Below are 16,809 nucleotides of genomic sequence, written 5' to 3' on the forward strand. Positions count from 1 at the left end.
ATCTGTAACAAAATATTATAATGTATTTTATCTGTGGTTTCAATTATACATGAGATCATACAATGCATTAGAAGGTGCATTACAAGGCATAAATAATGCATTTATAATGCATTATATAAAAAGGCTTTAAGTAAAAGTATTGCCTATATTTTTTAGTAAGTATTTTATACTGTTTTTTATATTTTAATAACTAAGAATGGAATATATCTTCTTTTACTTTGTATTTTTATATCAGTGTGGTACGAAAAAATCATTTTTCAAATCTATGTGATAAAATAGTTAGGTCAAATGTAATCTAAAAAGTAGTCTAATTACCTAAAATGTGAAATCTAAGAGATTGTGTTACAGACTACGTTCTCTTACGAGAGCTCTCTCGTACTGCGTCTTAGCTAAGACGCTACGGGAAAAGTCTCTTTTCACGAAATACTGAAGCAAAAAATTATCCTTGATTTTGTTTTTTTGTAAAGCGCATTTGCAGCAGTACACAGCCATAGGCGAGACGGCTCGTTCGCTCATTGGCTTGTTCTGCGGCAACTGCACAGCCTATCGAGCGCAGGCTGATGCAACATCAGACCAATAAGGGCGCTTCGCGCCCTTCTTGCCACTTCCCGCCGAAACGGGTGTGGCTCAACCTATAAAAGGAGCTCGAAAAGGCTGACTCACCTGATTTTTTTCATCTCTTCAGCGAAGCTCACGCATCGCTGGATCACGAGGAAGCAAGCGCCGTCTGGAAGAGCATATCAGCAGGACGAGCCATCCTGAAGCCGCTGACACCGCCGCCTTCCACTGCCGCATTCCACTGCCGTTCCTGCTGCGCTATCCGGCGCCCATATCCTTTACAATCCTTGTTCTGTAATATTCTGTGTGTGTGTTCGCCCTGCGACGCACATTCACAAAAGAGCTGCGTCTTTTTAAAGATGCCTTCGTGCGGCTCGTGCAGAACCCCGCTCAGCGAAGGAGATCGTCACGTCATCTGCGTCTCCTGTCTGGGTGAAGACCATGCAGCGCTCGCGCTCGCTGATGGCGGATGTCCTCATTGCGAGTTGATGCCTATGGTGACTCTGAGGACTCGCCTGGCATCCTTCTCGAAGCCTGCATCATCCGCTGCGCCGCAGCGCCGTAAGAAGCGCCGCTCGCAGCGCCTACCAGAACCGCCTCCAGCTCGGCCGAGCTCGCCGGCTCTTTCCGCTTCGCCGGTTTCCCCTGCATCGCTTCCCGATGCTCAGCGTCCGCTGCTTGTCGACGCGTCATCGGAGGAAGTGGATCTCAGTCCCGCGTCGGAGGAAGAAGACACGTGCTCTCTGCTTGCATCGGGCAGTGAGGGTTGGGCGAGCTCCGTGGATCCGTGCCCGCTGCTCAGAGGCCCAGCAGACGGGGGGATATCGATAAGGAGCTGATGCGTGTACTCTCGTTGGCCGCGGCGAGCCTCTGCCTCGAGTGGTCTGCACCAGAGCCCCCTTCACGTTCCCGGCTGGATGGTAGCTATCTTCCGGATGAGCGCACTTCCACAAGCTCAAAACACGCTCCTTTTCTTCCTGAGCTTCACGAAGAAGTGGCGAAGGCTTGGGACGCTCCATTCTCGGCGAGAATCTGCTCATCTGTTTCGTCAGCATTCTCCACACTGGACGGTGCTAAGAACAGAGGCTACCTGTCACTTCCGCCGGTGGAACAGGCTATAGCAGCGCACCTTTGCCCGCCCTCTGCTGGACTGCGGACTAAGGCGGCGTTGCCATCCAAAGCCTGCCGCATGACGTCATCGCTGCTCGCACGGATATTCTCTGCTGCTGGGCAGGCTGCGTCTGCGTTACACACCATGGCGACGCTACAGATTTTCCAGGGCGATCTTCCGCTGCGGCCGAGCTCTCACCCAAGCGCGCCGCTGTTGCAGTTCCAAGAGTTGTGACTGCCTCAGTGTCTTCTGCAATGCGCAAGCCTGCACGAGTGCCCGCTTGCCTGCACACAAAAGCCGTTATCACGGCTACCCAGATGTTTCACAAAAAGAGTGTTTTTTCTGGTGTTCCGGCCACGGCCGATGGTGCTATAAATGTTGTGACGATGCCCACTCCACAGTGCCCATCTCCACATGTAAGCACAGCCCTACACACAGGGCCTGCGCCCATAATGTCGACTCAAGTCGGTCGCGAACACTACATAGTAAACGTGCCCACCCCTCAGTGCCCACAATTACTATGCCACACGCGTCATGTGGTTTCTGTAAAAACGAAACCCGTGCACGCTCGTCCGGCCACGGCCGATGGTGCTTTAAATGCAGTGACGATGCCCACTACCCAGTGCCCATCCCCGCATGTAAGCACAGCCCTGCACACAGGGCTAGCGCACATAAGATCGACACAGATCGGTCGAGCGCGCCGCATAGTAAACGTGCCCACTTCCCAGTGCCCACATACACTATGTCACTTACGGCGCGGGGCTTCTGTAAAAACGAGGCCCGTGTACGTACATTCTGCACAGGCAGACGGCGAGTTGAAAGTGGTAAAAGTGCACACATGCAGCCCACGGTTACTCGCAGATATATCGAGTCCCACGGGACCCGCTCAGCCTCCCTCCAGTCAGTTAAGCGCCGGAACGGGGTCGAGGATGAGCGATCAGCGCGCTCCCCGCCTCAGATGCGCAGCACACTCGAGCGCCGCCGTTGCCCAGTCAACAGAGCGCGTGTCGCATCCAGCCCTTAGCCATTCATGCAGATGCATGGTCAGCGCTTCCAGGGGTTTCGGATTGGGTGCTAGGCATTATAAAGAGAGGCTACTCGCTACAGTTTTCTCGACGCCCACCGCGCTTTTCAGCGCGCGTCGAAACTACGGTCAAAACAGAAGTAGCACACATACTTCGGGCCGAAATATCAAAACTGTTGAGCAAAGGGGCTGTAGAGCCTGTGTCTCAAGCTCAAAGCGAGGGGGGGCTGTACAGCAGATACTTTCTGGTGCCCAAGAGAGACGGGGGTCTCAGGCCCATACTGGATCTAAGACAGCTGAACAAGGCATTGATGAAACGCAGTTTCAAAATGCTCACGACCAGGAAGCTCCTCGCGCAGATTCGCAGAGGGGACTGGTTCATGTCAATAGATCTGAAGGACGCGTATTTTCTGGCCTTTTTGGTGGGCGTCTGGCCGGCTGCATTTCAAGGTCGATCAGAGCTGTGTTGCGGCTCTAGCACCTTGGACAGCGAACGGCTGGTACCGATCAGGTGTAAGCCTGGGGACTTCCCAGAGTGTGAAAATGGTGTCGACGGACGCCTCCACTTCGGGATGGGGAGCGCTGCTCGAAGGCAGACCGTCCTTTGGCCTATGGTCAGAACGGGAAAAGCTCCATCATATCAACTGCCTGGAAATGCTGGCAGTGGAGAACGCGCTGACGCGCTTTTGTCCCCATATCAAGGATCACCACGTCGTAGTCCGTTCGGACAACATGTCCGTGGTGTCCTACATAAATCGCCAGGGCGGTCTCGGGTCCCGAAACCTGTGCAGGCTGACGGAACGCCTCCTGATTTGGGCTCAACGCAACGTGCGCTCGCTGAGAGCAGTGCATGTGCCTAGACTGCAGAATCTGGGTCCAGACAGGCTGTCCAGAGGCAATGTCCCTACGGGCGAATGGTCTCTACACCCGCAAACAGTCCGGCTGTTGTGGGAGAGATTTGGCATGGCGGAGGTGGACCTCTTTGCGTCCCACGAAAACGCTCACTGCCCCGCGTTCTTTTCCAAGAACGAAAGCGCGCTGTCACGGAAATGGCCGTGCTGCCCGCTTTATGCGTTCCCTCCCGTCTCCCTCCTTCCGCAGGTGATAGAACGGGTGAGAGAAACGAGATGTTCAATACTGCTTGTGGCACCTCTTTGGAAGAACCAACCATGGTTCCCAGATTTGATGCAATTAGCAGATGTCGCCCCATGGCCGGTACCGTTGAGGAGAGATCTCCTCTCGCAGGCCAAGGGCTCGATTTGGCACCCTCAACCCGAGTTGTGGTCCCTCCATGTATGGGCATTCAACGGTTACCCGCTGATCTCGCAGTGGGAGTGCTAAATACCATCACTCAGGCTAGAGCTCCGTTGACACGACGTCTGTATGCCTCGAAGTGGTCTGTGTTCTCCAACTGGTGCACAGCTCGAGGTTATTCACCCCTTAGTTGTGAGGTGACGGAGGTCCTCTCCTTCCTACAGGAGCTGTTGGATAAGGGCAGAGCCCCATCCACGCTCAAAGTTTATGTGGCGGCCATCGCGGCGTTTTCTGAAACGGCGTCCGGTCAGTCAATAAATCTAACGATTTAGTCATCCGGTTCCTCAGAGGAGCTAGGAGGCTGAATCCTCCCAGACCTCCGTCAGTCCCTATGTGGGACCTCGCGGCGCACCTTGAAGGGTCCCCCTTTTGAGCCTATCCAATCGGTTAGCCTTCAGCATCTGTCGTTCAAGACAGTATTCTTGTTGGCTCTCGCTTCTGTGAAGCGTGTGGGTGATTTGCACGCACTCTCAGTCGTGCTTGGAGTTTGGGCCCAATGACTCAAGGGTCATACTCAAACCTAGGCACGGTTATGTGCCGAAATCCCTCAACACACCGTTTCGGGCTCAGGTTATTGCCCTGTCTGCCCTGCCGGTGTCAGGGGAGGATGGAGACTCGAGTCTTCTTTGCCCTGTGAGGGTTTTAAGAGCTTATGTGTCTCGCTCTGCTGCCTTTTGGCAGACGGAGCAGCTATTTGTCTCGTTCGGTGGACGTTCCAAGGGAATGGCTGTTTCGAGACAGACTCTATCCAGATGGATAGTTGACGCCATAGCGTTAGCTTACGCTTCCAGGGGCCTTCAGTGCCCGTTGGGCGTCAGAGCACACTCCACAAGAGGCGTCGCCTCGTCGTGGGCGTGGTCTACTGGGATCTCCTTGCAGGATATATGTATGGCGGCGGGTTGGGCCTCGCCGTCTACATTTATCAGGTTTTATAACCTGGAGGTTCCCGCCTTGCAAGCAAGGCTGCTGTCGGTATAGAAGAATCGGGGCCCTGAGGGGAATTCTGAGTTCATGAGCGCTATGCGCTGCCGACTGTTATATAGGCAGTATTGCGTAAGACCCGCATTGCCACATTGGTCAGGCCTTGCCTCGGCTGTGTGATGTCATATTGCCGCATCTACGGATGCTGCTAGATATGGGACGGAGGGCTTTCCCCCTTTTCTGTCCCGGACTCTCTGTGAGTCCCTCAGGTGACTGTGCACTGTAAATCCTGGGCGTTGCTTCAGGTGTATTGGTGTGTGATCCCTGCGCGCACGGCGTTTTACATCGGGTTCCCGTAGCGTCTTAGCTAAGACGCAGTACGAGAGAGCTCTCGTAAGAGAACGTACTCGGTTACTACACGTAACCTCGGTTCTCTCTAGAAGAGCGAACGAGTACTGCGTTCTCTGTCATGCGTACGATTCACTCTGGTTCGCTTCGGCTATTAAATAAATCAGGTGAGTCAGCCTTTTTGAGCTCCTTTTATAGGTTGAGCCACACCCGTTTCGGCGGGAAGTCTCCTAGTTATTGGTCTGATGTTGCATCAGCCTGCGCTCGATAGGTTGTGCAGTTGCCGCAGAACAAGCCAATGAGCGAATGAGCCGTCTCGTCTATGGCTGTGTACTGCTGCAAATGCGCTTTACAAAAATACAAAATTAAGGATAATTTTTTGCTTCAGTATTTCGTGAAAAGAGACTTTTCCCGTAGTGTCTTAGCTAAGATGCAGTACTCGTTCCCTCTTCTAGAGAGAACCGAGGTTACGTTTAGTAACCGAGTACATTTTTCATCATGTAATTTGTAATCACTAATGCACTACAATTTGTAAGTAATCTATCCAGCACTGTTTATCAGTATCGGTCTCTGCAATTAATGAATAATTCTGACTTTTTACTCGTTCTGCGCTTTCTAAAGTCTTTCTAAAGCCTTCATACGGATGATAAAACATTAAATGTGTTTGCTCTTCATTTGCCAGAGAAGAGCTCCAGCGCAGTAGGGGTTAATTTCACAAACTGTGTCAAATACCCACACAGCAGCCTGTGTCCTCTCTGTAATATTAATGAATCCTGCCGTTATGCAGAGAGAGAAAGAGAGAGCAGGGTAAAATGTTGACCATGTTGACATTTCATCGTGGTGTTTCCACTGTATTTTAACCATGTCTCTTGTGCTGAAACCCATTCATGCATTACAACAAATTCAATTCATATCCCTTTATCCCATGCAGAATAAATCCATTTATTCTCACATTGTTGTAATGACAAAACACGGCACAGTATCACGTTGTCAGTGTGTTTCTGGAATTAAACGTGGGCATGGGGCATCCTAAGGAGGCGTCTGCATGTAATCGTTCTCCAATTTTGTTGTAATCCTGCTAGTGCTCTGTTTGACTGGGAGAAACTATCCTGCTGCAGTATTTGGCAGTCTGTCAAGCCTTCCATTTATCAAGGCTGTTTCACTTGCTCCAAGGCTGGAGCAAATGCATGTGCGAGTGGCTCTAAAAATCCAGTGCAAACTAAAGTGAGAGACTGCTTTAGTGCTCTTCTTAGTTAGTTGCCTGGATAATGGCTCTCTCTTGAGGGTTTCTGTGACTCTGTTTTCTGTGTGTAATGGAGAGAGGAGGCATAAGCTCGCCTGAATGCATCTCACTGCCGCTACACTATCTCGCACTCAAGCACTTCTGTGTTTTACTTCTGCCAGTCGGCCCTTTTGTGCCCAAAATGAAGCTCAATGTTTCCCCCTACTGGTTGAAAGAGGTAAAATACTCCTAGTGATAGCTAAAGATCCCTCGCAGATAAGCATTGGGCCTGAATCTCTTGATATTCAGGATGGCTTTGAGAGCAGTGAAAAAATAATTGCATTTACGTGCTTTTACATAAAAGTTATTAAAATGGAATGGTATGCACAAGCAATAAACAAAGAGCCACAAATCAGATAGTATCATTCGTGCAAAAGCAATGACATAGAAAAATAATTTAAATTCCTGCTGCCTCTTTTATCACCTCACCAGACCACATATGAATTTCTGGGGGGGGGGGGGGGGTCAAATATCCTGAATTTCACACAGCGGAGGGCTATTGAAACCAGCAGGCTCCGATGGAGATGTCCTCCAACTCTTTCTCTCCTTCTTGCGCTCTTGCTCATTGGTTTTGCTGTGAAACTATAGCCGTCCCTCCTCTCTTTCTCTCTCTTTTGTTCCCGTTGCAGATCCTGCATATGTTATGGAAGGCAGAGGCAGCAGTATTATATAACACGAGAAAAGATGCCTGATTTAACACATCCACACTGCGCGATAATATCTAGTAATCTTGCGTTCAACGTCGGTTTGGTGAATTAAATTAAGCAGTTTCTCAGCGGTGATACACTAGAAACATCACTTTGTACCCACATACATTATAAATGCTTACCCTCAGAATATTTCAAACCCATATGACTTCACAAAAGGTGACGCATAGCACGAGGTCTGAGATGCCGTTTTCCAATACAATGGGAATGCATGGGGACCAGGGGCTGTCAAGCTCAATAAATATCTATAAAAGTTGTTCATAGATTTTGTGTGCTGTAATCAAAGTCTTCAGAAGCCATAGCTTTGTGTGAGGAATTTAATATAAATTGGATATTAGTCTTCAACGGGAATCTTGCTTGACAGCCATGGTCACCCTTCACTACTATTGTGTGTGTAAAATAGCAGCTCAGACATTTTATTGTAAATAATCTGTTCAGTAGAAGAAAGAGAGTCAAAGACTTGGACATGGAAGCCCATTCCTCTTCATAAATACACACACACACACACACACACACACACACACATATATATATATATATATATATATATATATATATATATATATATATATATATATATATATATATATATATATATATATATATATATAAAATAGTCACATTTTTAGGCATGCAAGATATTATTTATACTATATATTTGTACATTATCAAGATATTTTTTAGAAACTAGCTGATCATAAAAATATGGATGTCCTTCAAGTCTGTTCAAGTGTATTGATGGCAAAGGTTTCTCCCTGAAAGCAATGGATTAGTTCCTCAAAGACACGCTACAAATGTGTATTTATATATTACATTTATATTTAAAAACTGTTAAACACCAAACGTTTACATTTATATGTGTTAATGATTTTTTTTTATATTTTTAATGAAAATCGAGTTGTATCACTTATTCAATTAATCAGTTGTAGGATAATTAAATTTCATATTCCATATTTAATTTCTGATTTCAAAAAGGGAAAAGAGAAGGAAGCAAATACACATGTATACACCTGTATAAACACATTGTTCTGTATGTTTTTTTTTTTTTTTGCACAAACATGCATCCATACATCATTAAAGAAATTACATTTTTGTTGCACTGTCCCTTTAAAAAACTAAATAGACTAGAAAAATGAATTCTTGCATAATATTCCAATTTGCAACTGTAGATGTGGGAAACACAGACATCATGTTGTTAGAAAATGTTAATGTACTAATTTGATTAGGAAAATATGCATAGGGTGAATGCAAGTCAATGTGGGTATTTGCTAATTTTTTGATACATGCTAGTAGGTATAACCTCACCATCGGCTGCGGTGTCTGCTCAGCTTTCCCACTCACTGATTTGAGCCTTAATGTGTCTGACAATCTTTGCATGTTTAATAAAACTACTCTCTTGAGCGCAGCATGCGAGAGCATCATGCACTTTTGTGTGTGTTTGGGAAGGTATAGTGTGTCAAGAGAGAGTCGCAGACAGAGGGAAGAGACTCAGCATGAGAGCTAAACTGTTTTCCTCTGTGCTCTGATTCCTGTAGGAGCGCACCCATGGAGCAACTGCTGCTGTGCCTGGCTCTGTTCTCCATGCCATCCTACGCCATGCTGTGCCCCAAACGCTGCACCTGCCAGAACCTGCTGCCCTCGTACACCGTGCTGTGTGCCAAAACCGGCTTGCTCTTCGTGCCACCTAATATCGACCGGCAGACCGCCGAGCTGCGACTGATGGACAACTTCATCACCACTCTGCGCCACCAAGACTTCACTAACATGAGCAGCCTCATACACCTCACGCTCTCTCGCAACACCATCAGCCAGATCCAACCGTACGCCTTCACAGACCTGCAGGATCTGCATGCGCTGCATCTGGATGCAAACCGGCTCACGTTTCTGGACGACACCCATCTGCAGGGGCTGGTCAATCTGCGCCACCTTATCCTCGGCAACAACCAGCTTCACAGCATCTCTGAAGGAGCCTTCCAAGACTTCCTAGAAACTCTCGAGGACCTCGACATTTCTTATAACAATTTGATAGACTTGCCGTGGGACACAATAGCCATGCTAGCCAGCGTCAACACCCTTAGTTTGGACCACAATCTCATCGAGTTTGTTCCTGAAGGGATATTTTCAAATCTTCATAAACTCGCCCGACTTGATATGACGTCCAACAAGCTGAAGAAGATCCCCCCAGATCCTCTGTTCCTACGAATCCCAGTCTATGCTAAAATGAAAGGCTCGCCGCTGACCGCGTTGGTCCTCAGTTTCGGTGGGAACCCACTGCATTGTAATTGCGAGCTGGTTTGGTTGCGCCGCCTGACGCGGGAGGACGATCTGGAGACGTGCGCGTCCCCACGAGACTTGGCCGGCAAGTACTTCTGGACGATTCGCGAGGAAGAGTTCGTCTGCGAGCCGCCTATGATCACCCGGCACACTTCCAAGATGTTCGTAATGGAAGGTCAAGAGGTTAGTTTGCGATGCCGCTCCGTGGGAGACCCCGAGCCGACTGTCCACTGGGTCAGTCCGGACGGGAAGCTGATCGGCAACACCTCTCGCACTGTATGCTACGAGAACGGCTCTTTGGATATCTTGACAGCCTTGGTGAAGGACTCCGGCGTGTTCACCTGCATAGCCTCGAACGCGGCCGGCGAAGCCACTGCTCCTGTGGAATTAGTCGTGAACCCTTCGCCGCATTACGACCCCAAACTGGAGCCGGAGCCGGGTCCCTCTGACATGCCAACTTCTATAAAGTCCAACAGCAGTGGTAGCGGCGGCCAGCCTCGAGCGGATCAGCGGGTCAGCGTCTCCGAAATAACCTCAAGCTCAGCGATGATCCGCTGGCCTCCCCAAAGCCAAATCCCCAGAGTTCGCATGTACCAGATCCAGTACAACAGCTCCACCGACGACATCCTCATATACAGGTGAGTTTCATCACAGACTCTTCTGAAAAATCCAAGTTAAACTGTATATCACAATACATACTGTTTCAAAGCAGCTTTACAGAAAATGCATGTTTCAGGGTTATAGGATGTGTATTCTGTTATCGGTCAGTGATGAGCATCCATATGGATCACAGAACGCATCGGTGATAAACTGCTTTTATTTTAATAAATGAACATTGAAGATCAACTGGAGGTTGACAGACGGCCATTGGCATTTTTAATGAGCTGCTCCAGAAACTTTATTATCCCCTTCCATAGAAAACAATAAATAAAAAGAATTTACCAATATTAATGTGATTTTATTTGTAATTTTTTTATATATTCTTTTTCATTTTGTTTTCCAGAGCCAGCTAATTGTTTTCTGCTCTCTGATCTAGAAATGTAAATCAACTAAATAATAATAATAATAATAATAATAGTTATATAATTAAGAGCTAAAAATATATATTCACCCATTTTACTGTTTCTGAAATCCAGCTCACACAGCTGATTCTTTTGTAGTAAATCTCTGGCTTCATTTTTCTGAAGTATGTTGAAAAGAAGATTAATGAAAACATTGTAATGTGACATGAAGATTACAGCAGTTTAATTCTCAACTAGTAGTGGCTTATAGAGATATTTAGTAGCAAAATACAGACTCCTTGAGTGTCCAGATTGCCATGAAGTTTGCAAATGCAAAATCATACATGCAAGATGATCCCAAAATTTGTGAAAGCTTTAAAAATCTCTGCAACGTCTTCTTTCCAAATGCATTATTTGAGAGAGCACTGCGGATGGTCAATCACCCCAAATGGGTTTTTTTGAATCTGGGTAATTCTGCATTAGATAAACAAATTGATTCTGTCTTTGTTCAAAGGCAAAGCCTGGCATCTGAGACTGGGGTGTTAATGGCTTATGGCGGAATCCTATTCAGATAGGGAATGAAGCATTGCAATTGCTCTGATGAATACAAATGGACATCAATGAGTCCCAGCCAACAAAAGACTCAAGAATATCATGTCTGCAATATATGAAATGTATTATATATTGTATAATAAAATTCTGTGCTAAAGAAAGGATGCTTCCCAAAGGATCCAGCTGTTTTAAGATATCTGCTCAACATGTAAGAAAAGCTCTTGAAGGATTTTCATTAGCACACAGACAGATTGGTTTTCAGCCTGATGCAATTCAAACTGAATTTTGCAAAGCAGGAACCACGAGCCGACACATTGACACACTTCAACAAATCACAGAGCTCGAGGTGCAATGAGGAAGACAATAATAACAGAATAACAATCGAAGCTGCGTGTCGAGTGCTTGCCCTCGTTTCAGATGCTCCTGACCAGATTACAATGAAGGTGTATTTGCACTGATGTTGAATTCAAAAAATATTGACAGGACGAGTAAATGTTTGTGCGGATGCCCTACATATTTTTGGGTTGCGTATGGATGTCAACGCCCCTGACACAGAAACGTCTACATTAACGTTCCTTTTTAGCATTCAGACGTGACCCCACCGCCCATGATTTCTCATTGAAGGGATCTTTAAGGATGTAATTAACTCTGCAATAATCCCTGTGGATAGATTAAGAGCGAAGAAAAGATACGTACAGAAAGCAATTTGCTATTAATTATGGAAAAGGCAAGGGGAGTTCTCTGGTTTATAGAACTGCAGAGTAATCTAAGTCTTCAGAATCAATTAAGAATGCATGCGCCAGACTCCCGTTGAAGTACAGGTGACTTGGAGATGGTGGCTGAGAAACTGAGACCGGGGTGAGAATATAAAGTGTAAACGGAGTCGAAAAGACAGGTTAAATTTGAAGTGATGTCTGGGTGAAAGAGCGCTGGAGGCACAGTGTGCGTGGTGCCAAATGAAGACCTGAATGAAGTGCAAGGTGTGGTGTCAGATGGAGTACATTTATATCAGCATGCATTCTCTTGACAGATGTTCACTTAAAGGGATAGTTCACCCAAAAATTCTAATTTGCTTTTAATCTACTCACTCTCAGACCATCCGAGATTTAGGTGACTTTTTTTTTTCCTTCGGTAAAGAGTAAAGAAAATTATTAGCTGAAACCGTGGTCATTGGTGATTCATAAAATGCAAGTCAATACTCAAAAAATGCATATAAAGGCAAGACAAAATTAATACCCGTAGCTCCTGAAGATATATTGAGCTCTTATAAAGTGAAATGGTCTGTCTTTGCAGGAAACGGAACATTATTTACAACATCATTGTTTGTGTTACCCAATTGTTTTTATTCTAAAAATGCTGCCCATTTTATATAGTTTGCATATTTTAATTAGCTGAACTTAACTGTTTCCCCACCAGCATTTCTGTAACATTTATATGCTGTCGCTTTATTTTTAATATGCATCTGTTTACGTAAGACATCACTAGTTTTTCCATCGTGTTCACGTGTGTTTTTGTTCGGGAGGTTTTGTACTCGTTCAGAAGATGTGTAATAGCGCCCCCTAGTGTATAACAGTGAAAACACTAAAAGCTGTGAAAACGCGTCTTTGGCGGTGAAACGTTGTCTTCTAAATGATGAGTTAACTTGTCAATGGTGGGGAAAGAGTTAAAGGGATACTTCACCCAAAAATGAAAACTGTCAATATACTCACCCTCAAGTTGCTCAAAATTTGCATTAGTTTGTTTCTTCTGCTAAAAAACAATAGGAGATATTTTGACGAATATAGGTAAAAAAAAAACAGTTGCAGGAAGCCAGTGACTTCCACTGTATTTTTTTTTTTTTTTTTTTGCTCCATACTATAGAAGTCAGTAGCTACCTGTTAACTCTTTGTTTCCAAATATTCTTCAAAATATAGTATGTTGTGTTCAACAGAAGAAACAAATATTCTATTGTCTTTGAAATATGGTTAAACTTACTGTTTAATGTACTGAAAGGCATTTATGATAAACTGAAATATACTTTAATGTCATTTCTTTTGAAACGTATTTCATGTATTTAAATATACCTGTATATTATCAAATATATCAAAATCAAAAATGTAATATCGAACAAAATTACAGGGAGAAAAATTGAATTAGTCTTAATTTATTCATAAGAAATATATCTGCAATGAAAATTACAGGAATCATTCAGCCAAAAATAAATAAATAAATAAATTCTGTTGTTCCAAACCTGTATGAATTTCTCTCTTCTGCTGAAGACTAAAATAAGATGTTTTCTCATGTTCCTCATTGACTTTTATAGCATTTCCCCCGTATTATGGAAGTCAATGGGGACCAACAACTACTTGATTTCCCATATTCTTCAAATTCTCTTCTATTATGCTCAGTAGAAAAAATAAACTCATACAGGTTTAGAACACCAGGAAGGTGAGTAAATTATTACAGAATATACATTTTTAAGAGAAAGCATATTCATACAAACCAGCACAGACTTCAGAATTTCTCCTTTTGTTTTTACAGAAGAAATATTAAATCATTTTTGGCGACCTGTTTCTTTAAGCGAGCTGTAAGTGACGAAGGTCTCTGTCTGAGAATGTCATTATCTTACCTCATCTTTTTCACATTATCATCTCCCTCGTTATTTGCATGTTTTCATCTTTAATTCAAGCCGCTTTTAAGTGGGTAATTAAGCAGTGCTTGCTCCTTCAGAAGACAGTGAGATGACAGGGTTTCTGTGCCAAGTGACACATCTTCAGAAGAGCTCGAAGCCCCTTCTCTCTTTACAGTGACAGCTCAGAGACACGGTGCGGCCGGCCTGACCCTCGGCAGCTTAAAAAGACCAATGGCTGCCGGAACTGAGAGCAATTCCTCTCAATATACAGTATATCCATCAAATGCTCTGTGAGAGGATCCAGAGGAGCAGACTGAAGGGAGATTCCTGGATCTGCTCATTAGCACATGACACTGCAGCAGCTACCAAAGCCAGCGCTTACTAAACTCACTGACAGCACTGCTAACAGTGTTTAACACTGACGACACATAAAACAATGTGTGGAACAACATGCAAACAGAATTCAACAAATAATAGAGTAGCTGATCAGTGGTCTCCGAAATTGTCAAAACAGCCACATTTATAGTAATAAGCTGTTTTATTTCAAATGTATGAATGTATGCTTTATTTATTATTTTTAATGAACTTTAATGAATTATTATGAATATATATATATATATATATATATATATATATATATATATATATATATATATATATATATATATATGGCTATTTATTTGTTAATAATGTAACAAAAATTATTTTGAATTTTTTTTTAGAATATTCTTTTTTAGAATATTAAATTAAAATGTCCTTAGTAAGTTGTTGTAATAATATTCAGATTGGAATGTAAGATTTGACATGCTTTAGTTATTTGTTTGTTTGTATTCAAAATATTATTGTGACGAGTGGGGCGGGGCCGAGGGACGTGGGAGCGAGGCCGGTGGAGTGATTGGAGATGAGCTACACCTGTTCGACCCGCCGGTCTCGAGGCCCACGGAGGAGATGGAAGGATATAAAACTGGAGCGACGACAGTGAAGGACGAGAGAGGACCAGGCCTGGGCGTTATTTTAGGTTTTGGTTTCATTTTGTGCGCACCAGTCGTCCGTGAGGGGCTGGTGCGCTGTTTTGTGTTTCTTTTGTAATTAAAGTTTCATTTTGATTGTCCGCCGGTTCCCGCCTCCTTCTTCCCGATGACTAGGAAGTCTTTTATTGTTACAGTGGTGCCGAAGCCCGGGAGAAGGAGGGACGCGCTGCTGAAGATCCCTCGCCGCTGTGGTGAATCCGCGGTGCCAACGAGCAGGCGAGGAGTGTGCCGCCATGGACGCTCGAGGCGGTGGGCTGGAGCGAGATGCCGGGGACGGGCGAGCTCGCTACCGGCCGCCCACGATGTGGAGAGACGGCTGCCGTCCGTGAGGGAGCGGAGGAGTCGGCGCCGTTCGCCAGGTGGCCGGAGCCTGCTGCCATCCGCCGGAACGGGGAGGAGCAGGGAACGGGGGACTCCTGCCGGCTGCCCAAAACCGGAGGAGCCGTCGCCGTCCACCGGGCGGCGGAGGAGTGTCGTGCCGTCCGCCGAGGGCCGTCCAGTGCCACCGCCAGGCACCGCGGAGGAGATCGCCCAGCTGGTGGAGGGCCGAGCAGCGGTGCGTCTGGGAACCGTTTTTTTTTTTTTTTTCTCTCCTCTCTCCCCTCTCTCATCTCTGTCGCTCCTCCTTCCATCTCCTTTTCTCTCGCCTCGCCTGTCCTACCCCCAGGTTCCCGCAGGTCCCCGTGAGCGGTCCCCCCCGGAGGGAGGGGGGGGGGGGGTGCTAGAGCGCAGACTCAGGAGTACCCCCCGGCCTGCGAGGGGCGATGGGGGTATGTGACAAGTGGGGCAGGGCCGAGGGACGTGGGAGCGAGGCCGGTGGAGTGATTGGAGATGAGCTACACCTGTTCGACCCGCCGGTCTCGAGGCCCACGGAGGAGATGGAAGGATATAAAACTGGAGCGACGACAGTGAAGGACGAGAGAGGACCAGGCCTGGGCGTTATTTTAGGTTTTGGTTTCATTTTGTGCGCACCAGTCGTCCGTGAGGGGCTGGTGCGCTGTTTTGTGTTTCTTTTGTAATTAAAGTTTCATTTTGATTGTCCGCCGGTTCCCGCCTCCTTCTTCCCGATGACTAGGAAGTCTTTTATTGTTACAATTATATTTTATTAAACAATGTAATAAATCATGTGTATTTTAAATATGTTAAAAAATATATTATTATTTTTGAATTTTACATTGATTTAAATGATCTTAGTAAGCTGTTACTATAATATTCAAATTGAATTTAAGATTTGACATGCTGATTATTTATTTATTTTTAAGAAATAATTGAATAAATGTAAATCAATTATTATTATTATTATAATTATTATTATTTTACACTACTTAAAAAAAAATCTTAGCAAGCCATTGTATTCAGTATTGATTTATTTATGGATTTATTTATTACGTTAATTTAAAATGTCCCTATATGCTGATACACTGAGACTGAATTGAAGATTTGACATGCTCTGGTTATTGATTATAGCACTTAAACATGGTCATAAATAATATCTACTAGCACTGACATGTATTATGATCTCTGATAAATGTGCTGCCCCATCAAAAGAAAACACTTGAGCAATTCGCTGCTGACATGTATAAAGTAATTTCTTATGTTGCTGTTTGTCAATCGCAATTAAAAAGTACAGCTAGTTTCCTACAGTGTCTAAGCAGTTACCAATATGCACACTTACACACTCACACTCACACACCATTTCACTCACAGTCAGCCTGCGCTCGCAGGAGGAGCTCGGCCAATTACCCACGGGGTCAAATGCACAAATATGTGGTCATACAAACACACAGCACGCAAACAGGCCTCGTCACCCCGGACAAGCTGCACAGCATGACTCAGGTCTTCATCTCTTCACCTCAGAGCCTCACTCAATGCTCCTGCTCACGGCTATACCAACGGCTCAGAGATCTGACACAAATAATATTCGGGGACACGTTACTTGAAGCCTTCACACATAATGCATTACAAAAATATTCATAAAGGAACGTTGCAATGCATTGTATCTTATAAATCATCAAGCTCTTCATCATGTGTTTTATTGCATTTAATTTTCCAAAAATGTAAAAATTAAGTAATAT

General features: G+C 45.2%; 1 protein-coding gene across 1 annotated transcript in view; it reads left to right on the top strand.

Annotated features, from left to right (window-relative positions):
- LOC132155811 (leucine-rich repeat and fibronectin type III domain-containing protein 1-like protein) overlaps window positions 1-16,809 on the top strand; it is a 166,089-nt gene that overhangs the window by 137,284 nt on the left and 11,996 nt on the right. The window contains exon 3 of the mRNA XM_059564515.1: window positions 8,801-10,177. Within this exon, the coding sequence (XP_059420498.1) occupies window positions 8,801-10,177 (1,377 nt within the window). The remainder of the gene's footprint in view (window positions 1-8,800; window positions 10,178-16,809) is intronic.

This window comes from Carassius carassius, chromosome 13, assembly GCF_963082965.1.
Source record: "Carassius carassius chromosome 13, fCarCar2.1, whole genome shotgun sequence".
NCBI lineage: Eukaryota > Metazoa > Chordata > Actinopteri > Cypriniformes > Cyprinidae > Carassius > Carassius carassius.